Consider the following 25295-nt stretch of genomic DNA (forward strand, 5'->3'; position numbering starts at 1 on the left):
GAGTGGGGTAGAATGATTTTGGAGGGGGCTGAATGCTTGCTTGGACATAGGTTTGGGGGATCTTTGAGAAATGGGAAGTTGTCAGGGAGGTTTCCCTAGGTCTAGGGCCAGCCACTTGTGAGGGAGGGTTTCACTGAATAGAGCTGCCCACTGGTGTTTACACTCCACTGTCTCTGGCTTCAAGCAGCACCTCCTTGCTCTGGCTTTGACTATTCACTCTTCTTTCTTTGACCTGTCAACTTCTGTTCTCCTTGGCATGCTTTTCTGCTCTTCCTTTTCTTGCCACTTTGATGTTCTACAAACACCAGCCCCTTCCTCACATGTCTAATCTACTCCCATGGCTTTCGCTGGTACTCAGAAATTTTCTGAATTCACATGAAAAATGAAAGCCAAGCAGAGACCACACACAGTGTCCTCAGCCCCATTTCATTGGGTTTCTCTGTCTTCTTTGCCCCCAGACCCTGCATCATGGATTCTCTTTCAAAAGCAAATGGTACCTTTGCCATCCAGGTTTTGAAGATGCTGTGTCAAGACCAACCTTCACAAAATGTGTTTTTTTCTCCCCTGAGCATCTCCTCTGCCTTGGGCATGGTCCTCCTGGGGGCAAATGGGAACACCAAGGTCCAGATGGCTCAGGTAAGCTCACCTGTCACCCAGGAGGAGAGACTGGTCTGCAAGGGTTGTCCTTTATCCCCTCCTTGAGTTTTTCCAGAACTCTTGAGGAAGGAGGGGTGAGCCTGGACCATTTCAGGGAGGGAGCACAGAATGAAGGGAAGGAAAGAGGTGAGGAGTTTCCTCCAGTGAGATGTTGTGGTTGGTTGCTTGCAGGGGTCACTGTGTAGTCTCTTTTTCATTTATAACTTTTCTTGAGTTCATCAAGAAGTTCCTTAAACTTGTGGCCTTGGAACAGTTGTTCACTTATGGGAATCAGTCCTTTGCTCCTCCCCCAGATGAGGGATGTTTGGGCAGTGATGGTAAACTGGTCCTACAGTACTGCAAGTCTCAGACCTGGGCATGAGCCACAGAGGAAAAACAACTTGCTACTCAAAATGGTGTTTCACCTAGGAAACGGCTCAAAGAACTTCTATTGCTTGTTGTGACAAGAGACTTAACAGATATGAGCTACTCAGCATGTGTCCACTGTGACTCATGTTTATGCATAAGAAAACATATGTAGAGTGAATAGACTAACAAAAATATGATTCTGTTAATACAGAAATATTTACAAAAGATTGCCATTACATTATGCCTGTTGCTCCTGCCTTTTACTACTGTTTTTAGGATCTGCATCCAAGGTTGGAAAGACTGAAATTACATAAACCTTCATTACCAATTTCCAAATGATTCAAATTGGTTACTTGTAGAATTGTCATTCTGACAATTTCTTTCATGGTAAAAATTAATTTACTAAAAGGTTTTTATTTTGGGTTTTAAATTATTCAGGAATCTTCAGTTTGTGTAGGATATAAAATGTTTATATATTTTCTGTTGAATTTAATTGTCAAACCAAGTCGCATTGACCTTAGCTGAATGCCTTATATAGTCCATTAGAGGGCAGTCCAGCTGATACAACAGGTTTGGCAATTTGGTTGTACATTTTTGCTAGGCGACAGGAGTTTTCTTCATATTTTCTGGCTAATATCTAACAAAGAAAGCTGGTATGTTGACCACTGGAAGACTGAGAAAATAAATGTCATTTAAATTTAATTATGTTGGGAAATGGAAGTAATTTTAAAATTCTAGAAAAATTATTTTTATAGCTTTTTTCAGTACTAACATTTAAGATTGAGTCCCAAAGTTGTGCTGCTCTGTCATTTATTTTTACAATCTCAAAAGCTAGAGCTGAGTAAACCTAAAGAAAAAAATAGACAGCATGTTAGTTATTTGATTGTTACATAGGAGAGTTATTCCTTAAGAAATTGTTTTTAATAATTAGTAGGTTAATTTCCATGTAGTTAGTATTTTATTTGTAATGTTGTTGATTTTTAGTTTCCTACACTGAGGTCATTAAATATAAACTGTGATTTCTTTATTTCAGAGTCAAATGAAACTGTTCTTATGATGTAATATGATACCTTTATTGAAATATAAAGTATCATATATTATACATATATTATGTCTCTCTAGGATACTGTTTAAGAACTAATTTATTCTTATTAATGATATTACTCATTTTATACTTTTATTTAGTTTTTAATATTATCATGATGATTGCATTCCTGTCCAATTTTTTTTTGATTTTTAGTTTTTTGAGCTACATCTTTTTTGTAAATAAATAGATGCAAGTTATTTCAGTATTTTGAACTACATCATTTTGTACATACATAAAGGCAAGTTATTCTCTATTTCTGACAAATTTATGGTGTCTGTGGGATGCAGGAATTAAGAATAGTCCCTTTTCTGAACCTCCCATGCCCCTTTCATTTTGTTTTATTGTTCATCTATAAATTATGTAGAGAGCTTACTGCAGGTGCAAGAGCCATGGCTTTTACTCAGCAGTTCCTGGCCCCTCTCTCCACCTATACCACCAGTGTCACTTCTCAATTAGAATCAGCTTCCTCTCAAAGGATAAATTCATGCAGTATTTGAGGGAAAAAAAAGCTTGCAAATTCTTGTGGAGATCAAGATCAAAACTGAGAGGGTTTTCTTGCTTTCCTTCCCAGGCAATGTCTTTAAACACAGAGGAAGACATCCATAAGGGCTTCCAGATGCTTCTCACCCAAGTGAACAAGCCTGGCTCAAAGTACTTGCTTACAACAGCCAACAGGCTCTTTGGAGAGAAGACCTGCGATTTCCTCTCAGTAAGTTGAGTCAACAGAACATTAAAAGTTGTATTTAAAATACCTGGTGATATACGACCCAGAAGAGAGACCCTAGAGACCAGACAGGATGGCACACTTGGGAGGCTTAGATGGGAGAATGGAGAGTTAGAGGCCATCTTGGGCAACCTAGTGACACCCTCGTCTTGAAAACAAAATGAAAAACTGCCTTGGGACATAGCTCAGTGGTTCAGTATTTGCCTAGCATGCTCAAGGTCCTGAGCTCTACCCCCACTACTGCAAAAACTCACAAAAATAAAGAGAATAATATTCTTGAGAACTTGGGAAACTCACAATAAACTATTTTTTATAAGGAATCCAATTATACACTCATAACTTGTATTATTTCAGTTTTGGCAATATCTAAAATTTCATTTATTTTCTCTGTTTTTTCCAAGCTCAGAAAATATCTCCTTACAGATGAAAATGTTTCATGATCAAGTAGCTTAATATTTGATCATGTTTTTAATTTTAAGAACAACCTAAAGATAGCCTTCAGAATGCTTTGAAGCTCACTGTCATTTTATTGAGCAACCTGGCCATTTGAACTATTTCTCTCCAAAGACATTTAGGGAGTCCTGTCTTCAGTTCTACCATGCGGAGCTGGAGCTGCTGTCCTTTGCTGAAGCTACAGAGAAGTCCAGGGAGCATATAAATACTTGGGTCTCAAAAGAGACAAAAGGTCAGAATTATAAGTTATTTCCCTCTCCTCCCACCCCACCTCTGTTCTCCTCTCCTCTTTCCTCTACCTCTCCTCCTCACTGCTAATGTCACTGGTGTTGCAGAACCATCAGAGCAAGGTTGCCTGGCTGAGCCTCTTGGTGTCTGTGAACCTTAGTGGCTCACAGAAGATCTGATCAGTGCTCAGGTTTTCAAAACCAGACAATTAATGCTGTCTGTTTTCCTAGTACCAGAGTCACTGATGCAAGTGTTAACAAAAACTTGTGAGTCAGATTTCCCATGTAATGCTTTACATGTCACTGGCCTATATTGTTCATATAGTGGGTGACTCTCATCTATGGGAACAGATCAATGGCCAGATCTTCCCAAGTCATGCCCTTGGCCCTTCTCTTCCTGGGATCAGTTTGGACTTCATTCCTCCCACTTTTAAGGTGAATTTTCCTACTTAGTCTTTCCTATCTCTCACTTAAGCACAATTCATCAGATTTGAGAAGCCTAGACTTGATTAGTCAACTACAGAATCTCTTTCAGGGCTGATCCATTCCACAGATTGAAAACACCTTGCTTGTGAGGTTAAAACATATTCATTTCTTTTTAGGGTGTGACAGGTTCTAACCTTTGTCCTCTAGAGCAATAATGCTTTGATGTTTGAACCATCCAGGCACTTATACACCACCAGGAATGTCCCTATTTCTGCTAACAAATGAGTTAGTAAAAACTAGAGGTAGTACTTTCCACTATTTCTTCTTGGAATCTTTTCTTCTTGTGCCCTCTAGAGGCAGCAAATTAGCAGGGATGCTCTTAGTTCCTTAGAACCATACCACTTGATATACAGGGAAAGAAGGACATACCTTCACCTACCCAAATCATTACCTGTTCCAGGGATTCCAGGTTCCAGGAGGGTGATATCATATTATCTCTTCTGTAGTTTCCAGAAAGTCCTCCCATGTCCCTGCTTTGGAGCTATTCAATTCTGTGTGCCTCAGGAATGTGGCAGGTACATTGTTAGAATTGGGCCTGACCACAGGGTCTTAGACCTGACGCTCCTCTTACCCACAGCAGGTAATGTCAGCTCCTACCCAGCCCCTCTCTGCTTTGCTGCTTGTCTTCTTCTCCAACCTGGTTTCAAGTTTCTGCTTTGTCCCAACTTGCTTTCCTCCAGTGACTTAGAAGTCTTTCACCACATCAACTTGGTGGCTCTTCCAGTGTCTGTCATCATGAATACCACTCACAGCTGGGATATTTTACTTTTATACCTATCATCCAAACTCAGCACATTTGAAACCAGAATGTTTGGATCTCCAAGACGTCGTTGTCATGTTTATTCACCATGGATTCAAAAAAAAGTAACTGACAGTGTTTGTGCTTTTCTTGAAAGGTAAAATTCCAGAGTTGCTACCAATGGGCTCGATTGATGAGCAGGTCAGGCTGATTCTTGTCAATGCCATCTACTTCCAAGGAACATGGTACAAGCCATTTGACAAATCAAGCACAAAAGAAATGCCTTTCAAAGTAAACCAGGTAGGGAGAGACTTCAAAAATTATGCTAGTCTGATGAAGAAATTGCATAGAAAATTTAACTTTGTAAAGGCATAAATGGTTAATAATAATTTCAAACTTATTATCTCTCTTAATGAATTTTAATCTCAGTGGAAAATGATTTGAAAAATTATACTTGGTATCTATTATGGTTTCTAGCCTATTAGCACTCTAACTGCCTCTGATGGAGTATCCTACATGTATTGGTTTAACCTTATTCTGGACACAAATATCTTCCTATAGACAATAGTTGCTATTATGTATATCAGACATGAGACAGAGGACAAAGAGGGAATATGAAAACACATGTCTTGAATCAGAATTTTTGTTTTGTTTTTACAATTTTGTGCAATGAGGGATCAACCTCAGTGCTTGTGCATGTTAAGCAAGTGGTGTACCATGAAGCTACACCCCAGATTTTCCATCTATTATTCTTTAAATTAAAATAATCTCTTATTTAGTTACTGGAGTTGTGGCTTCGTGGTACAGTACTTGCCTATCTTGTGCAAGGCTCTGGGTTTGATCTTCAGCACCACATAAAAATAAATAAAATAAATAACTAGTTATCGTGTCCAAATACAACTAAAATATTTTTTTAAAAATCTCGCACTTGAATTGTTGTTATTTATAATTTATCATTATTGGTTCAGCATCTGCAGCTTCTTATTATTAAAAATGACTGCAAAGTCTCTGGGCAACTGTGAGCTATAAGTTTAAGTAAAACAGATATTAGAATACTTTGCTTAATTCTGTAAACCCTAAAGATGCAATGTAATGCAATAAGGAAGCTTGTATGTATTAAGCTCCTCCTCTTATTTATAAGGTATGTTTCAGACAACTATTTATTAATTTCTAGCAGTGCTGGACCACAGAAGAGTTGAGTTTTGTTTCTCCTTTTCATACCATTTTAAATGCTATGCTCATGTGGTCATTCCTCTCAGGAGGAGGAAAGGCCAGTGCAGATGATGTGGAAAGAAGCCTATTTTAACTACGTCTACATCAGTGAGGCCCAGACACAGGTGTTGGAGCTGCCTTATGCTGGCAAGATGCTGAGCATGATCATCCTGCTCCCAGATAAGGACGTGGACCTCAGTGTGGTGAGTCGGGAGGGGCTGCACTCCTTTGAACTCACAATTTCTGTAGGAAGAATTAGTTACACCCTGTGCCTTTCTTTCACAGTATCTCCAACCCAAGAGCCCAAATGGCCCAGCCCTGTCCTCCTTCCTTCCTTGTGATATGATCCCTATTGCTAGAGAGTCAACCATTCTATCAATGGTGGCGGTGCACTGTGATGACCTGAATGGTCACTGAGAGCAGAGCAGCTCCCATGGGGTTTCCCTCTCTTTAGGTCCCTAATGTGAAGATGAGTTTCCACAAACAGTGCCTCATTCCACCGTAGGCACTTGTCCCTCTCCTGGAGAGGCTCACACTGAGAGCCCTTCCTTTCCCCAGTCTCTCTGGCTTGCCACCAATGGTTTATTGTATGAAAATTAAACTCATTCAAAGCAACAACAACAACAAAAAAAAACACACAAGAAAAGCACCATTGACTTGGCATAGATGCTTTTCACAAATAAACATGGCTTGATAGTGGATGAATAAGGAGGGACAGCCACAGTCTTCTTGCAGGGAAATATATATGAGATAGCATGTGGGGTGGTAGAAAATCCAGATCCCTCACAAGTTTCTGGGCAGCTGAAGGCACTGCCAGTCCTGTGTGGACAGTCAACAAGGAATACTCATGGAAATGTCTGTGTGTCTGTCGATACCCACCATAGTCTGAACATGAACCTGTGATTCTGGTCTTTCAGGTGGAAAATAACCTTACTTTTGAGAAATTCATAGCCTGGACCAAGACAGCCTCTTTGCAGAATACTGAAGTGGAAGTTCTCCTTCCAAGATTTAAACTGCAGGGGGATTATGACATGGAGTCTGTGCTTCAGCGTCTGGGAATGGTCGATGCCTTTCAACAGGGCCAGGCTGACTTCTCTGCAATGTCAACTGAGACAGGCCTGTGTCTGTCCAAGGTTGTGCACAAGAGTGTCGTGGAGGTGAATGAAGAAGGCACTGAGGCTGCGGCAGCCACCAACATAGATATAGTGGGTTACTGTGATTCATGTTCACCAACGTTCTGTGCTGACCACCCCTTCCTTTTCTTCATCAGGCATAATGAATCCAACACGGTTCTGTTCTGTGGTAGGTTCTCATCTCCCTAAGGGTCGTACTTCCTCTCCATGGAGATTTTCCCTTTTTCCATGTCCCCAAATTTTCACTACAGTTCATAAGGATGGGCCTTTAGGTGAACACCAAGTAGAAAAATGAGGGCAGGGTCCTAAGCCTTCTGAACAACTTGCCAGTGTGATCTCATGATGCACCACACTCAGCTGTCCCCATACTGCCCACTCATTTGTACCATGGAACCAGGGTCATGGCCAATAGACGTCCTGATTCCCTGTTGTATTAGGATGAGTGCAGTACAGATTGCATAGGATAGCTTGCAAACTTTCCCCAGATGGCCCCTAACACATTTCCCACTCATTCCACATGCAATTCCTTCTACTTATCTTGTGCTTTCCTGGTACTTCAAGGAAGGTGTGTCTCAGTGATAGAGCACTTGTCTAGCAAGTTAGGGTTAGACTCTCATCACCACATATAAATTAAAGTAAATAAAATAAAGATATTGTGTCCATCTACAACCCAAAAAACAAAAAACTTTCACGAACATTTTTTCTACCTTTGGCATTCACCAATCACCATTGCAATGCTACGCATTGCAATATATGCTAGGAACACATGGGGACAGAATCATGGTCCTTTGACACCTGCTCTTTAACATGTGTTCCCAATTTATACAGTGTCTATGACAACCAGATTGCACAGTTGAATAGCTTTGAACTACCACATACCCTCATTGCAGCTAGGACAACTTGCCTGGTGGTATTGCATTTCTCTACCTCCAACCCAAACAATTACATGCCATTAGTCCTTAAAATTCCATTAATGTCATCTTCTTCAAGTCATTTTCCCATTCTCCATAATCAGAGGTACATCTTTGAATTTTCACAGTAACTGCCCATGATAGTCGTATTGCTTATTTATTAATCATTTTTGTTCTTCGTCTTTGAACTAGGCCTTAAAGTCTCCAAGATATGTGATTATATTCTACATGCTATAGTGTGGTAATAAATAATTTGATCTTCTATGACCTCTGTAGTAATTTTTTTTAATTAATTTTTATTGTAGGTTGTTCAAAACATTACATAGTTCTTGATATATCATATTTCACACTTTGATTCAAGTGGGATATGAGCTCCCATTTTTACCCCATATACAGATTGCAGAATCACTTCAGTTGCACAACCATTGATTTACATATTGCCATTCTGGTGTCTGTTGTATTCTGCTGCCTTTCCTATCCTCTACTATCCCCCCTCCCCCCTCCCCTCCCCTCTTCTCTCTCTACCCCCTCTACTGTAGTTCATTTCTCCCCCTTATATTTTTCCTCCTTTCCCCTCACTTCCTCTTGTATGTAATTTTGTATACCCCTGAGGGTCTCCTTCCATTTACATGCAATTTCCCTTCTCTCTCCCTTTCCCTCCCACCTCTCATCCCTGTTTAATGTTAATCTTCTTCTCATGCTCTTCGTCCCTACTCTGTTCTTAGTTACTCTCCTTATATCAAAGAAGACATTTGGCATTTGTTTTTAAGGGATTGACTGGCTTCACTTAGCATAATCTGCTCTAATGCCATCCATTTCCCTCCAAATTCTATGATTTTGTCATTTCTTAATGCAGAGTAATACTCCATTGTGTATAAATGCCACATTTTTTTAATCCATTCGTCTATTTCTGTAGTAATTTTTTAGTTGTTGAACATCAACAACTTTGTTGTTCCTTTTAGATATTTTTATCCCAATGACATTCACATTTTCACAGTCCTGAGCCATCTAATACATGGCGCAAAGGTGTTGTGCAACCACAAGTTTTACTGTGTGCCCAAAGGTTTTCATTGCCTCCAAAAGAAACCTGTATCCACTAAGCAGTTAATCCTTATCCCTTCCTCCCTCTAGTCACTAGCAACCTTGATTCTGCTTTTTGTGTCCATGGATTTTCCTGTTCTGCATATTCCATATAGACTGAATCGTAAAATATATTACCTTTTGTGTCTGGCTTCTTCACTTAGTGTGATGTGTCCTAGGTTGAGTCTTTTTGTGGCATGTATCAGTATTTTATTACTTTTTATGACTGAATAATATTCCAGTACCTAAATATGACACAATTGTTTTATTCACTCATCCATTGATGGAATTTGGATTTCTACCCCCATGTATTTTTTTTAGTAGTTCTGCTATGAAATTGTATGTATGTGAATTTGCTTGAATACCTATCTACACTGTTCTGTGTATATGCAGATTTAGGAATAGAATTGTTGTTCATAAGATAATTCTATTTAACTTTTGAAGAACAACCAACCACAGTGACTAAACCATGTCACGTTCCTACCAGCAATGTATGAGATTCCAATTTCTCTGCATATCTTCATGCACACTTGTTATTTCTTTTTTCTTTATTTAAAAATCATGAACACACTAAAGGTGATTCTTTCCATGATGATGGATGCTCTACCTTATCCCTGGTCCAGAGCCCTGGAACTGGTCAACCATGGATAGAGACTCTGCATTTGGGAGCCAAAAGGAAATCTCCTTCTCCTGGTCATTCTGGTCAGATGATTTGGCCACAGCAATGAAGAGCTGACTAACACAAAGGCCCACAGCTGATTGCAAAAAGCCTAGAATAAGTGGTCCAGCTACATTCCTGCTAAGGGGGTCCCCCCTCTTGTGATCAGACTTGATAGTTTTCCATTGCTTTTAGGATAAAGATTAATCTCTTTTTTGAGAGCTAACCAGATAGTTCCTGATTTAACCTTTTCTCCTATCCCCCTTTGCCATTTCTCAATATCAACCCTTCACTCCAACCTTATAGAATTTTTTGCAGTTTCCAACTATTCCACACTCTGCCTGTACTCTGGGGCTGCACAGTTGTGACCAATGATAGTTAGCTTCCCATTATTGTGACAAAGTACTTGTGATAATCAACATAAAAGGAGGAACCATTTATCCTGGGTCACAGTTTCAGAGGTTTCAGGCTTGGTTGGCCTCTTTGGTTGCTCTTGGGCCTGTGTCAGGACAGTTCATCATGGTGGCAGTGAGTGATGGAGCAAAGATGCTCACTCACTGTGGCCTGGAATGCACAGGAGGAGGTGGCTGGTGTCCTGAATATTCCCTTCCAAGACACACCACCCATGGCTTAACTTCCTCCACTAGGCCTCACCTCCAAAGGTTCCCCCTCCTCCCAGGATCCCCACAGGCTGATGACTACACCTTCAGCCCATGTACCTTAGGGGACATCCCAGATCCAAACTACAGTGCCATCCTCTCCTTAGGAAACCCTTCCTTTCCACTAGTCCTCACCCACCTCCTCGCTGCCCCGCCCCCTCACTGGCTAAACTTCACTGGTCCTTTCCAGGGTTAAAGTCTCCCCCTGAGTGTTTAATTATTTTACAGAAGAAGTATTTAGTGCAAGGGGAGTGGGGGCAGGAGGGCATTGTTAAGAGCAGCTTTTTCCTACTATAGACACAGTTTGTCTACCAAAGGGCACTAAATCATCCCAACAGGTGGTGGGCATTTCCCAGTGGCCAAATAGGGTATGTTTCTCTGGTTCTCTATGGTAGAGAAGGAAGAGGCTGAGGTTGGCTAATGGTTCTATCTGCCGTCCTCAGGTGCTTCTCTCACCCTTCAGTGTGGTTAAGGCCTTTGCCTTGTTGGACAGTGTGGTCTCCAGGAGCCAGCACCTGACAGTCACTGAGGGCCCTGGTTGGCTCATCTCTGATGCCTAACAAGTGGCCAAGTTCTTGGGTATCCACATGTCTTCATGGACCCTGAGAGCCCTGGCCAGCCTTTGTGCAATGAGCACCATCCAGGCCACATGGTGCCTCCCAAAGATGCCACGTCCTCAGAGTCCTCAGCATTGTCCTCAGCTGGGATGGGCAAGATTGGGCTAGGAGACTGGCAGCCCACAGGGTCCTGGGTCCAAACTGTCACTGCCACCATCAAGTTATGGAGGGGGGAGGGGTGGGGAGTCTCACCTGTCCTTCAGGGCCTTGGCCAGCCTCAGTTTCAGTCTCCCTTCCTTGTCCCTGCCCTGCTCAGCCATCATGGCTGACTAGCTACTTAACACCCTAGTCCCTGGGCTCTGTCTTTTCCTTTCACTGTTCTAGGCAGCTGGCTCCTAAACCAGTAAAATCATCCCCCTCTTTACTGACTCCTCTTTCTTCTCTTGCTTCCCAAGCTCTGTCTTTGTCCCTTTCATTAAGGATCTTCCTTCCCTCACCCCTGAGGAACCAGCTGGGGACTCCCATCACCTTTATCTACTGGTCTCTGTCTTAACTGCAACTTCTGGTAAGTGGTAGTTCACGTCCATTTACTTTCTTCAGAGCCTCTCTTCCTGTGCACTCTTCTGAGTCCAACACTGGCTCCCTCTTGCCCTTGTCCATGGTCTTCTAAGAACATTTTCTTTCATCCCCCACCCCCCTCATAATATGAGCAGCTGGTTCTCAGATTCTAGGTCTCTCTTTACCCTTTTCTGATAAATCAAAGGCAGAAGAAGAACATCTGGGCATTTGTGGGATCATAGCCTATGCTACGTACTTGGGCAGAAGAAATTCTGTTTGGGGGGACTCTCAAGAGAAGGGCCTTTGATTTACAAGGGCCACATCCTACCATATGACCTGTCACAGTCTTTGAGATACTGGGATATCTCGTCTGTCCCTGATGTGATCTGGAAGTACATTCTGCCTTAATGTCTTGTTTTTTTTTAATTTGTTTGATTGTTTTCATTTGTTTTATAACATCACAACATTGTTGATTATGAAATTTTATACAATACAACAAAAAATACAGAAATGTAATATATGGATGCAACTAAACGCAGCATGATGACTTTCTTTCCTCTTTAACATACCATGATGCCCACTGCTAATAAAACAAAGACAATGCATATAGGCAGAAACAAATCAGTCATTAGCTTCACAATTTGTCTAGAAATGATCTATAAATGCATTTTCCTGTTGCTACTTACAATAAAATATAAAAAGGGAGTTAAAGGAAATTTTCCTTGTTGGTTCCTATCATATAAAAGATGCTATATTCTATTGTAGCAGGGCCACTCTATGAAAAATAAGTAAATTAAATGTTATTACAAAAATGAAAGAGTTATGAGATTCTGGTTAAAGAGGGCACTAAATGAGAAAATACTAATGTAAAGATTCCATAACCAAAAAAGAGGTGGTTATTAAAAAGCTCTAGGTGAATTGTAAGCATATAGCGTTTTATTCCCATGTGTATTTTCAAACAATGGAAATGTCAGAAATTAGGGTCAACTGTGTTAGACTAAATTACATTATTGTATAGGCTGCATTGAATGGTACTGAATTATCAGTATCACAGAGAAGCACAGTTTGCATCATATGATGGCAGTTTATCCTCCATGAAAACCTTCCAGAGTCCCTTTATTTTGGAATATCCTATGAACAATTAGACCACCAGAGCATGATTTTACAACAGTAAAATGTTCACTTGAATAAAATAGAAAAGATCTTTTGAATAAAAATTTTAAAAAGGAAAAGAAAATGTAGAAAAGTACTTAGAACTCTTACTTTCTAAGTACACAATTCCCTTCCCAAATCGAGGCATCTTAATCTCCATCAAGAACAATAACAAAATAAGTTTTGTAGTCTGTTAAATCTATCATTATGAATAAAACTGGTACAAATTGGTCAAATGAAGCCAACAAACACATGAGCTTTGGGGCACCATTCCATATCCAAATGACAACAGTCATTCAGTTTCCCATGAATGTAATTTTTATTCAACTCTCATTTTATAAACCAAAAAGTACATATTATCATAATTTCTGCTCATAAGTAGAATTCGATGTGAATACACATCTTACAAATTATAATTTAAATTTTTTGATAAGATAAAATTGTGAATGTCTAAAATTAACCAGGAGCAGTGTCTCACACCTATAATCCCAGTGGCTCCAGAGAATGAGGCAGGAGGATTTTGAGTTCAAAGTCAGCCACAGCAAAGGCAAGACACTAACCAGCTCAGTGAGATCCTGTCTCAAATAAAAAAATGTAGGGCTGGGGATGCGGCTCAGTGGCCAAGTACCATTGAGTTCACTCCCCAGTACCCACCCCCACACAAAATAAATTAATAAGTAAATAAAATGTCTAAAATTCTTAATATTTTTTATCTAGATTGCTGGCCATTCAGGATTATATTTATCTCTGTTAGGTGTTTAAGATGCAATGTCCATTGCTTTCTGCTTTAAATTCAATTTCAACTTTTATGTTTGACAAAGAAATAAGGTATTGACTATGCTGGTCTGATATCTTGGTTTTCCATGAGTAATTTAAAAATGGGCAATAGGTAAATATAAGAAGGCAAATGCTTATAAATGAAGATAAAACATCTGAATCATTTCTATATTACAACAATGACAAATCAATTGCTAAATGTAAATTCAAGTAGTCTTAGCTTCCTGATAATAATATCTATTAAATGTATTTTTATAAATGATTAGTATATAGGAAAACAACTTACTTTTGATCTTCCCTGCATATTTACTTAAAAATAAGGCTTTATTGAGTACAATGGCACATGCCTGTAATACAAGTTGTCAGAAAGTTGAGGCAGGAGTGTTGCAAGTTCAAAGCCAGCCTCACCAATTTAGCAAAAATATCAGCAACTTCCTGAGACCCTGTCTCTAAATAAAATATAAAAATGGCTGGGATATGTGGCTCAGTAGTTGAGTGTCCCTGGGTTCAATAAAAAGGGGCTTTAAAGAGTTAATGTTCAAATTAACAGGTGCAATTCAATACAGAATGAGAGATAAAGGGAGAAAGAACTTAACGTGCATTTTGATGAAGATATTGAAAAATGTAGTATTGTATCTTATTAAAAAAAAGGAAATTGTCTAAATTTTAAAGATTCATATGGTTTGTTTCAACCTGTAAATTTAAATTTAAGAGAGAAAAAAGGCAGAACAAATTTTCTCTTATTTCAAACAAAAAGTTGGAGCAGGGGAAGATTCAAAGACAGTTAAATGGATGAAGATATATCTTTTAGAGCGTGTTTTTGAATGAGGAAAGATTTTGTATGTAAAGTATGATGTTTGTCCTGGAGTAAAATGACTGGATTGTTTCCAAAAGGGAAGAAAGATAGACCAAAAGCTCAAAAGCTAAACGTTTAAATAAGTTGCAGAGAGTCTAAGCAGGTGGCAGGTTTGTGAAAGACAGATGTCCTAAAGGGAAATGTATATGTAATTATGCTGGCTATAAGAGGAATTATTTTCAGGGTTTTCAAAAATGATAATTTAATCCTCTGGATATAAAATCAGGATCTAGGTTTCTATGGGTTTTTAAATTTTATTTATTTATTTATATTTGTTTTGTTCTTCTACCACGGTTTTTCTTTGATTTCAGGCGCACTTAACCACTGATCCACATGCCCAGTCCACATTAGCCTTCAGGCTATATAAAGAACTCAAAAAACTTATCACTAAAAAACAAATAACCCCATCAATAAGTGGTCTAAGGAACTGAAGAGACACTTCACAGAAGAAATAGAATCAATCCACAATTATATGCAAAAATTCCAACATTTTTAGCAATTAGAGAAATGCAAATCAAAACTATTCTAAGATTTCATTTCATTCTAGTCAGAATGGCAATTATGAAGAACAAAGCAACAATAAATGTTGGCAAAGATGTGGGGGAAAAGGTACACTCACACATTGCTGATGGGACTACAAATTGGTGCATCCATTATGGAAAGTAAAATAGATATTCCTGGAAAACAGAATGCAACCACTATTTGAACCAGCTATTGTACTCCTAAGTTTATATCCAAAAGGCTTAAAATCAGCATACTACAGTGATGTAGCCACATCAATATTTACAGAAGCTCAATTCATAGTAGCTAAATTATGGAATGAACCTAGGTGTCTTTCAACAGATGAATGGATAAAGAAAGTTTGGTACATATACACAATAGAATATTAGCCTTAAAGAAGAATGTAATCATGGCATCTGTAGGGAAATGGATGGAACAGGAGAATATGCTAAATAAATAAGGCAATCCCCGCAAACTAAAGGCTGAATGTTTTCTCTAACATGTTCCTGCTAATTCACAATGGGGTAAGGGGGCTGGGGAAAAAATAGAGATACTTCAGATTAGGCAGATGGCAGGAATGGAGGGGGAGGGGTATGGGGGAACAAGGATAGCAGAATGAATCAGACACTAAAAACCTATGTGCATATATGAGTACACAACCAGTGTGATCCTACATCATGTATAACCAGAAAAATGAGAAGTTATACTCATTTTATGTATGATATGTCAAAATGCATTCTATTGTCATGTATAATCAATTAGAACAAATTTTAAAAAGAGAGAGCATTCTAATCAGATTAAATTTCTAAAATGAACTCTGATGAAAATATGGGGTTGAATAGGATGGTATCATATGTCCAACAGAGAAAATGGGATCTTTCATGAGGGACGAGGATGAATGGAGGTTGAGACACCTGGGAATCTGCAGACATGGGAGTCAAAGGGTGACACAGGCTTCTAGCTTGGGGGTAAAGTGTCATTTGTGGGACAGCAGCTGAGAAGTGATAAGGCATGGTCAGGAGCTTTCTGACCAGGGACGTGATATTTCACTCTCTTATTCTCTGCTAAGACTTTCATGAAAGAATTTGGAGTTTTTTTAAAGAAGAGAACTCACAAGCAGTGTGATGAGAATAATTCTGGGAACTGTAAGAACTTGTAGAGACCACAATTACATAAATGCAGGCTGCCAACTGTCCTAGGTGTTAGCTTTTCTTAATCCGTAGGTGGGTGACTCTTTCAGATACATAGAGACTATTCGCAATCATCATAATGTACATGATGTCATGGGCCTTAACAATCCCCAGCTGGGCACTGCTATTTATTACCAAGAGATGTAGGCTTAAGATTCAGGCTGAAGCAATCTCTAGGGCACATTGCTATCCTCTGTAATTTAGGTGTGGTCCTTAATCTTTTATAATTTAGAGTCTTAGAAAAGCCATCATGACAATAAATACAGATGACTTAAAGATTTCTAAATATCTACACAGATTGAGAGGTTAAATAAAAACACTCTTGAATTTGGTGTCCTAAAACCCTATAGTTCCAGGTATTCGGGGGAGCTGAGGCAGGAAGACCACTCGAGTATAGCAGTTGGAGACCAAGTGACATCTATCTCAAAAATGTTTTTTAAACACTTACACATTGTAATTGAAAGGTTGATACTTTATGTCAGAGAGAAAATTCACTTATAACAGCCATGATCAATACTATCTCCTGGGAGAACTCTCCTGATCAGAATGAACCAACCAACAAGGGTTATTATAGCACTTTTCATGGTATGCTTCATATTTTAGTTAAATTACCAGGATCCAAAAAAGACACCAAGATGAATAAGAAGGGGGTCTGTCCTCAAGGAGCTTATGGTCAGTCTCTGCAACTTTAAGACAGGAACACCAAAGGTAACTCAGGGAAGTATGTTATAAGTGTTAAAGGAGATAAAGCAACTAAGGGTCAAGAATTTGAATGAGGATAGCTCTCAATAAAGTCAAGATGCAAATGGAGCAGGCCTTTGATAGGGGACTTAGAGGGTCAGCAGGGTGTCAGGAGGTACACATGGTAGAAACAATAATTCTAGGGAGAAGAAGAGGTGTCAACAGGTCTGCTTCACTAGAAAAGGGTTTCTAGGTCACAGCACCATTAACATTTTGGTCAGATCACCTTTTGTTATAGGCACAGTGTAAAGTGTTGTAGATGTGTGGCAAAATCCTGACCTCCAACCAATAGATGTCAGTGGCACATCTGCCCCCAATTATGAAAACCAAGAATGTGTCCAGAAATAGCCAAGAGTCCCCTAGGGTGTGGGGGCAAAATCACCTTGGACAAGAACTACTGGTATAGAATATATGCAAGGACATAGACACATACATACAAGGATACACCTATATACAAATGCATTCATATGTGTGTGTTTCAGGAAAACCCAGTCCCAGTATATGACAACAGGCTACCAAAGGTGGAAGATATCATGAGAACAAAGAGGCAGAGAGATCTTGGGTTGCACTATGGGCAACTTACTAAGGACTCATGGACAGAAGCATGTTTTGTGCAGTAGCAGTGCAGGAGAATCCTTGCACCCCAAGGCAAGGCAGGAGGAAGGGAGGAATGCGAAGCTAGACAAAGAAGAGCCATGACCAATGGGATGTACTTGACTTTTCTGAAAAACTATTAAAATACCCAACATCATTTAAGAAAAAAATACAGGCATCAGAGGCCAGCACTATATGCTCAGCTATCTTAATGATCTGGTTTGTCCTGTAGGGTCTGGGATACATGCCAGGGTCACCTGATAGCAAAATGGTAGTTATACTAAGGTGAATATAGTCAAGTGAAGCTAGATCCCTATAATACACACACACACACACACACACACACACACACACACACACACACAAAATGCAAACATGTAGAGCAGAGGTGAGTTATAGTGAGGGGGCCTCAACCTAGATGGTGTCAATGGAATGGCAAAGAAGGAGTGAGCCAGAGGGATTTTAAGAGCAGCTTTGTTGAATGCATTAGCGTATAAGGTATTGCAAATATTTAATGTATAAAATTGGCTGAGTTTTGACACATTTTTATACCCAAGAAATCAATGTTACTGTCAAGATAGTGAGTAGATCCACAAGTCCCACAAATTTCTTCATTTCCCTTTATAATCCCTCCATCCTTCTCTGGAGCCCAGTCCTCAAGCAGTCATTAATCTTTCTGTGACTGCAGATTGGTTTGCAATTATTAAAATTTTATATAATTAAATCATACAATGTTATTCTTTTTTGTGGGGGGGCCTGGCTTCTTTAACTCAACCATATGCTATCATTTGCATGTCTCTTCCAAAATTCATATTAATTTATTTTCTTTTTTTGGTATTGGAATTGAACCCAGGGATATTTTATCACTGAGCCATATCTCAGCCCTTTTAGTTTTAATTTTGAAACAGGATCTCACTAAGTTGCTTAGAGCCTCACTAAATTGCTTAGAGCCTCACTAAGTTGCTGAAGTCCTTGCTAAATTGGTGAAGCTGTCTTCAATTTAGGATCCACTTGCCTCAGCCTTTGGAGCCTCTGGGATTACAAGCCTGTGGCAACAACCCTGCTGTCATATTGAAATTGAACTACATTTGTAACAGTGTTAAGAGGTGGGGACTTTAAGAGGCCATGGCTGTGCTCTCATGAATGGATTGATGCTATTACATTTGTAACAGTGTTAAGAGGTGGGGTCTTTAAGAGGTCATGGCTGTGCTCTCATGAAGGGATTGATGCTATCAGTGTGATAACAGCCTCCTGATAAAAGGGTAAATTCAGGATCCTTCCTGTCTGCTGTGCTCACTTGCCCTTAGTCATATTATGATGCAGCATGAAGACCCTCACCAGAAGCCAGAAGCATGCTCTTGGACCTCCCACTCCCAGAACCATGAGCCAAGTAGACTTGTATTTTTTACCAACTACCCAATGTGTGTTGCCATGATATAGCGTCAGAAAATGGACTAAGATACTTTAGTTTGAGGCTTATCCTTGTTACTGAGTATATCAATAATCAACTATCTATTTTTGTTGAGTATTATTGTGCATCATGGATATATCATTTTGTTTATTCCTTTCTCTGCTGATATTCACTCACCTATTGATCAATTTTGCTATTACAGGTAAAACTTTGAACTATTCTCTACAAATCTTTGGGTTTCTTTCTAGTAAATAGCTAGAAGTTAAATGGCTGGGTTTTATGTCAGGTATACTTTTTTATCATTTTTGGAAATTGTTTTCCAAAGTAGTTAGTGTACTAGTTCACATTTCCACCAGCTGTATAAACAATCTTTTTCACTTTAATCATTGGTTTCAATGACTAATGACGTTGAACATTTTTTAGTGTGTTGGTTTTTTCCTCATTGTAGGGCCTGTTCACATCTTTCTGTCCACTTCACAAATTTGGGGTATTTGTCTTCCTACTATTTATACACTAGGAAAAAATATCATTTTTCAAAAAGTAATTTGCCCTGGCCTATGGCTGGCTTTTGCAAAGCAAAGAGTGTTTGTTTTGTTTTGATTTGTTTTAATAAATCCCAATGTATTGTGCTTTTACTTTATAATTTGATCCTTTTGGTTTTGTATGCCAAGGTAAAAATATATTTGACAAATTCAATGTTACTCAAATTCTTATCTTGTATTTTATTTTGAAAACCATGCAATTTTTTAGCTGTAACATTTAGATCTATGCTTGCTTTCTTTTTTTTTTTTTTTTTTTTTTTTGGTTCTGGGGATTCAACAAAGGGCCTTTTTTTATGGAGGGGAGCACTCTATTAACTGAACAATATTGCCAGACCCCTGGATTTCTGGGTTTTTTTGTAGTAAATTTTTGATATTAAAATTACAGAAAGGGAATAAACATTGAGATTCACATTTTTGCATATTCGTGTCCAATTGATCCATGGCTACCTGCTGAAGAGATTATAGATTGTACTTTCCCCATAGATTTGTCTTAGCACATTTATTTTAAAGAAATTTATTGTACATGTGTGGGTCTATATCTGGTCTCTCTATTCTCTTCCAGATGTCTATATGATATAGACACATTTGTAGATATTTATATATCTCCTTAATTTTAATACCACATTCTTGATCACTAGAGCTTTATTATGACTTAAAATAAGGTAGTTTAAAGCTTTCAAATTTTTACTTATTTTCTAAGTTGTTTAAATAGAATTATCCTAGGTCCTTTGCATTTCCATGTAAATGTTAAAACGAGCTTCTAGGTTTGTATAAAATGCTGCTGAGATTTTGAATGGATTACATTCATCAATGGATTAATTTAGAGACAATTTCACATTAAAAATACCAAATCTTGTGATCCACATGCACGTTCTCACCTTTTCTCACCATTTCTCACCTTTTCTTTCTCTGAGCTATGATTGGAGTTTTCAGTGTTTAGGACTTACATATATTTTAACAAATTTATTTCAAAGTATTTCATACTAATTCTAGTGAAAGTGATTTTTTTTAAAAAAATATTTTCAGTTTCTGATTATTCATTGTGGGTACATAGACGTATAATTGATGTTTTTGCATACTATAGCCTTTACTGAAATTTTGTTAAATATTAGTTTCAGTAGCTTCTTGCATATTTCTTAGAATTTTCTACATGGACGGTTATGTTGTCCATGAATAAAAAGGCAATTTTAGTCTTTGCTGCACAAAACTGGATCATCTGGTAGTACTACCTTAGTTCCTGAGGAACCTTCTTATCATTTTCCATAATGATGGAGCTAATTTACATTCCCACCAATAGCATATAAGGGAAACAGACACATTCCATTTAGACCAATCCCTCCTTTGTGTCAGGCAGGAGGCTCAGAATACAGACTTACAGGACTTTCCTCCCCTAAAATCCCAGCCTGTCATTCTGCCTTTACTTTCTGGAAGTAGGAAAGCCCAGAGTTGTAGCTTCTATGCTCTGCCCCAGCCCCCATTATGTTTTCCCAGCCAATGCCTCAAGGGACCTTGCAGTCTGCCTTTGGTTGTCAGTTTCAGAGCACTTTTCAGTTTCCAAATCTTTGTACAGAGCATGTGGTCCCCAACAAGAGTGGCCAACCCTGAATCTGGCATCGTGTTCCAGTGTACACTGGTCATTGAAAGAGGTGAGGCAGTGGAGTGAGCAGGTGATAGTGACCCATACCTAGGTAGAGAGGAGACCCTTTCCCTGCCTTGACCCAGGTCACACTGAATGTCTTCCCTGGGGCAGTGCCCTGTAGACTGGAAATCCCACAGCCAAACACAGCTCATAAAAGGTCTCTGGGAGTGCAGAGACCCCAGAGTGGACCTGAGAGAGGCACAGCTGCAGGCTCCTGTTCCTGTGATTCAGAGGGCAGCACCCAGGCTAACAGCACTGAGACCTGAGGTAGGGGCTATGTGTCAGGTGGCAGGCGAGGGCTTCTATGACCAGGCCCAGGAGTGGCAGGGCACTAAGAAAGGTAAGATTTGGAAATTGCAGGCTGCCACTGGAACCAGAAACTGAAAAGAACAAAACAAGAGAACCCCAGAAGTTGGTGCCACACTGTGTTTACAGAAATAGCTTCTTGGGCAATCACAGCTGTCAGTGGTGCAGCTGGACCTTGCTTAGGGCTGGTCTCAGAGAAGGGCAGCGTGATTCCAACAAGACAAAGACTTGCACAGACTAGACTCCTGGCTTCTCTGCTTGCCTCTTGCCTGCCCCTGCTGGCCCTGGCCTTCACCCTGGTGGGTGTTCATGCTCCCACACCACTCCCAAATTGGCCCTATTTTCTCACCTCTCTTGCCTCCTCAGAGAGTCACAACATGACTTCAGCCTTACCTTTTCTCTGTGCTTTTAAAATCTCAATTATCCAGTTCAAAATCCCAGCACTCGTTATTCATCTGAGAATTTTCCCTAATGTGCCCTGAATTGATGGAGCTCTTGTTTTACCTGAGCATGCTTCCAGTGCTTAGAATCAGGATGCCAGGCACCTCGCCTTCAGAGAACAGGCAGTCTTGTGGGTTCAACAAAGGAAGAGACAAGGAATTACAATAAGAAGTTATGAATTAGGGTTGGGGGATGTGGGAGCTCCATAATAGGACATCAGAGGCCTCCTAGTGGAAAGCTTAGGAGGGAAGAGTGAGTGATTGGAGCCTAGTGACAGGGATGGAGTAGGGAGCCTTTATAATTGGGTAAGAGTGTTTGTCAAGGCTCAGAGGTGATTGGGGGATCAGGGAGGGTAGAGGAGGAGGCTGTGAGAGGAGGGAGGTTGGAACAAGGGTGGGGTCAGGCATATGGGAAGCTATTTAGAAAAGGCATTTTTGAACTTATCCGCAGAGCTACTGGAGATTTAAGGAAGGGGTCATAGGATCAAAATAGTACTTCCCTCTCAGGATGCTATGTATCTGTCCATCTGGGGTCCTAATGGGAAAGCCCATGAGGCTCCCAGCCCACTTGATTTGCATCCTATTGTGCAAGGGCTGATTGCAATAGAGAGTACAGGGGCAGGTAGGTCAGAGACCCTGGGGAAGAACCAGGAGGTTTGGACTAGGCACAGGGTCACAGGACCTGGAGAAGTGGAGAGGGATTGAAAGATTTGGGAGGGGTCTGAAGGCAGTTCTAGACAATATATTTGGGGGGACTTGGGAGAAAGAAGAAGGAGTCAAGAAGGTTTCCCAGGGCCCAAGACCAGGCACTGTTGAGGGAGGGTCTCACTGCATTGAGCTGCCCACTGGTGTTTTCAGTCCACCTCTTCTGGCTTCACCTACCACCTCCATGCTGTTGCTTTGACTGTCACCTGCTGTTTCCTACATGCTTTTCTGCTCTTCCTTGCCTTGCCAGTGTACACTTCTATAGGGACCATTCCCTTCCTCACATGCAGAATCTACTCCTATGGTTTTTGCAGGCACTATTAAAGTTTCTCAGTTCACAAGATAAATGAAAACACAACAGAGACACCACTCAGTCTCATTTCATTCTGTTTCTCTTTCTTCTTTGCCCTCAGACCCTGCATCATGGATTCTGTTTCTGGCCAATGGCACCTTTGCCATTCAGTGTCAATATTAACATTCACAAAATGCATTTTTTTTTTTATTCTGACCAACTCGTCTACCCTGGCTATGGTCCTCTTGGACCATAGTGCCTGGCATCCTGATTCTAAAAACTGGAAGCATGCTTGGGAAAAACAATAGCTCCATCAATTTAGGACACAACTCCTGGCTATGGTCTCTATGTTCAATTCCCTTGGTGGACAAAGGGAAACACCAAGATCCAGATGGCTCAGGTAGGCTCGCCTATCACCAAGGAGGAGGGACTGGTCTGCAAGGGTTGTCTACTATCCCCTCCTTGGTTTCCAGAACTGTTGAGGAGGAGGGGTGAGCCTAGACCATTTTAGGGAGGGGGTACAGGAGTAAAGAAAGTGAGAGTTCTCCTCCACTGATATTTTTTTTGTGTGTGTATGTGTGTGTGTGTATGGGTTTATTTCGTTGTTACATAGGGGAGCTATTTCCTTAGAAACTGTTTTCAATAGTTACTTAGTAGGTTAATTTCCATGTTGTTGGTATTTTATTTTTAGTGTTGCTGACTTTTAGTTTCCTACATTGAGGTCACTGAATGTAATCTGTGTGATTTGTGTATTTCACAGTCAATTCAAACACTTCTTGTGGCCCCATACATAACACATTTTTTGAAGTATATAGTACCATTTCATATACATGTTATCTCTCTAGAATACTCTTTAAGAACTGATTATTCCTATTAATCATATTGCTCATTTTATACTTTCATTTCCTTTTAAAGATTATCATTATAATTACATTCCTGTCTAATTTTTTTCCTTGAATATTTAGTGCTTTAACTGCATATTTTTTGAAAAATAAATTTTAATGGAATATTTTTCTCTATTTCTGACATATTTAAACTGTTTGTGGGATGGAGGACTAAAGAATAGTCCCTTTTCTGAACCTCTCTTGCCCCCTTTTTTTATTGCTCATCTATAAATTATGTAGAGAGCTTACTGCAGGTGCAAGAGCCATGGCTTTTACTCAGCAGTTCCTGGCCCCTCTCTCCACCTATCCCACCAGTGTCACTTCTCAATTAGAATCAGCTTCCTCTCAAAAGATAAATTTATGCAGTATTTGAGAAGAAAATTGCCTTCAAATTCTTGTTGAGACCAATACCAAAACTTAGAGGGCTTTCTTACTTTCCTTCATGGGTGATGTCTTTAAACACAGAGGAAGACATCCATAAGGGCTTCTCACCCAAGTGAACAAGCCTGGCTCAAAGTACTTGCTTACAACAGCCAACAGGTTATTTGGAGAAAAGACTTGTGATTTCCTCTCAGTAAGTTGAATCACCAGAACAATAAAAGTTGTATTTAAAATACCTGGTGATATACAACCCAGAAGAGAGACCCTAGAGACCAGGCAGGATAACACATTTGGGAGGTTGTGGCAAGAGTTTGGAGAGTTAGTGGCCAGCTTGGGCAACCTAGTGACACCCTTATCTCAAAGACAAAAGGAAAAACAAGCTTTGGGACACAGCTCAGTGATACAGTATTTGCCTAGCCTGCTCAAGGCCCTGGGCTCAATCCCCAGAACTGCAAAAACAAGCAAAAAAATGAACAAAATCCTAGATAAATTGTGAAAGTTAAAGTAAACTATTTTTTATAAAGACCCCAATTCTATACTCATACCTTGTATTATTTCAAATTTGGCAATATCTAAAATTTCATTTATTTTCTCTAGTTATTCAGGTCTTAGGACAACTCTTTACAAATGTGGATGTTTAACATCTAATAGATTAAGATTTGATCATGTTGTTAATTTTAAGAAAAGTCTAAAGCTAGCACGCAGAGTGTTTTGAAGCTGACAATTTTATTTAACAACATGGCTTCACTGAACACTTTTCTCTCCAAAGACATTTAGGAGTCCTGTCTTCAGTGATATCATGCAGAACTGGAGCTTCTGTCCTTTGTCAAAGCTACAGAGAAGTCCAGCAAGAATAGAAACACATGGGTCTCAAAAGAGACAAAAGGTCAGAATTTCCAAGCGGCAGTTGCAGGCTCTTCCCCGCTCCCCTGCCTGGGGGAGCGGATCACCACTATGAGCCCAAATCTAGACCTAACCTGGAGGCACAGTCTCGCAGGCTTTTGCTCCCTGTGCCAGGTGTGGGAGAACCATTGTAGTTACTGGCCTTGGAAATGATCAAACTTCAGGGATGCCAGTAGCGTTTTTCGCCCAGCTGCAGCATCCTTGGGCAGCCCCAGATGGGGATCTTCCCGGGCTCAAACTCCCTTTCTGTTTCTCGCAAGTTATTTATGGTGTTTCTGTAAAAAACACTATGGTCATTATTTAAATTAAACAAAAGGGGGAAATATTAAGGCCTGTAAACAAGTCAGATTGGCACCTGTTATTTTGCCAGAGAAATGTTAAAGTCTGTAAACAAGTCTGGATGGCGCCTGGCCAAATGCCAAAGGGAGTGATTTGTGAAGTAACAAAAGTGAGCCGTTAAGTGTGGAGATTCCTTATTGGTTGACTGCTGTA

At 39.8% G+C, this 25295-nt stretch overlaps 1 protein-coding gene across 2 annotated transcripts; it reads left to right on the plus strand.

Annotated features, from left to right (window-relative positions):
• Positions 1 to 468: 468 nt before the first annotated feature.
• Positions 469 to 7255, plus strand: LOC143400899 (serpin B9-like). 2 transcript variants are annotated; one of them, XM_076857864.1, is made up of 6 exons: positions 469 to 636; positions 2664 to 2801; positions 3384 to 3501; positions 4879 to 5021; positions 5981 to 6136; positions 6851 to 7255. In XM_076857864.1, the coding sequence occupies exons 1-6, from the start codon at positions 469 to 471 to the stop codon at positions 7253 to 7255; spliced, it is 1128 nt and encodes a 375-aa protein (XP_076713979.1). The 2 variants fall into 2 exon arrangements, with proteins under 2 accessions (XP_076713979.1, XP_076713980.1); XM_076857865.1 differs by having other exon boundaries at positions 5984 to 6136.
• The last annotated feature ends 18040 nt before the right edge of the window (positions 7256 to 25295 follow it).

This window comes from Callospermophilus lateralis, chromosome 6 (assembly GCF_048772815.1).
Source record: "Callospermophilus lateralis isolate mCalLat2 chromosome 6, mCalLat2.hap1, whole genome shotgun sequence".
Lineage (NCBI taxonomy): Eukaryota > Metazoa > Chordata > Mammalia > Rodentia > Sciuridae > Callospermophilus > Callospermophilus lateralis.

Coding starts and splice junctions, on each gene's coding strand:
- LOC143400899 (XM_076857864.1), top strand. CDS start 469: ATGGATTCTCTTTCAAAAGCAAATGGTACCTTTGCCATCCAGGTTTTG. Junction 637..2,663: donor CCAAGGTCCAGATGGCTCAG/GTAAGCTCACCT, acceptor TTTCCTTCCCAG/GCAATGTCTTTAAACACAGA. Junction 6,137..6,850: donor AGGACGTGGACCTCAGTGTG/GTGAGTCGGGAG, acceptor CTGGTCTTTCAG/GTGGAAAATAACCTTACTTT.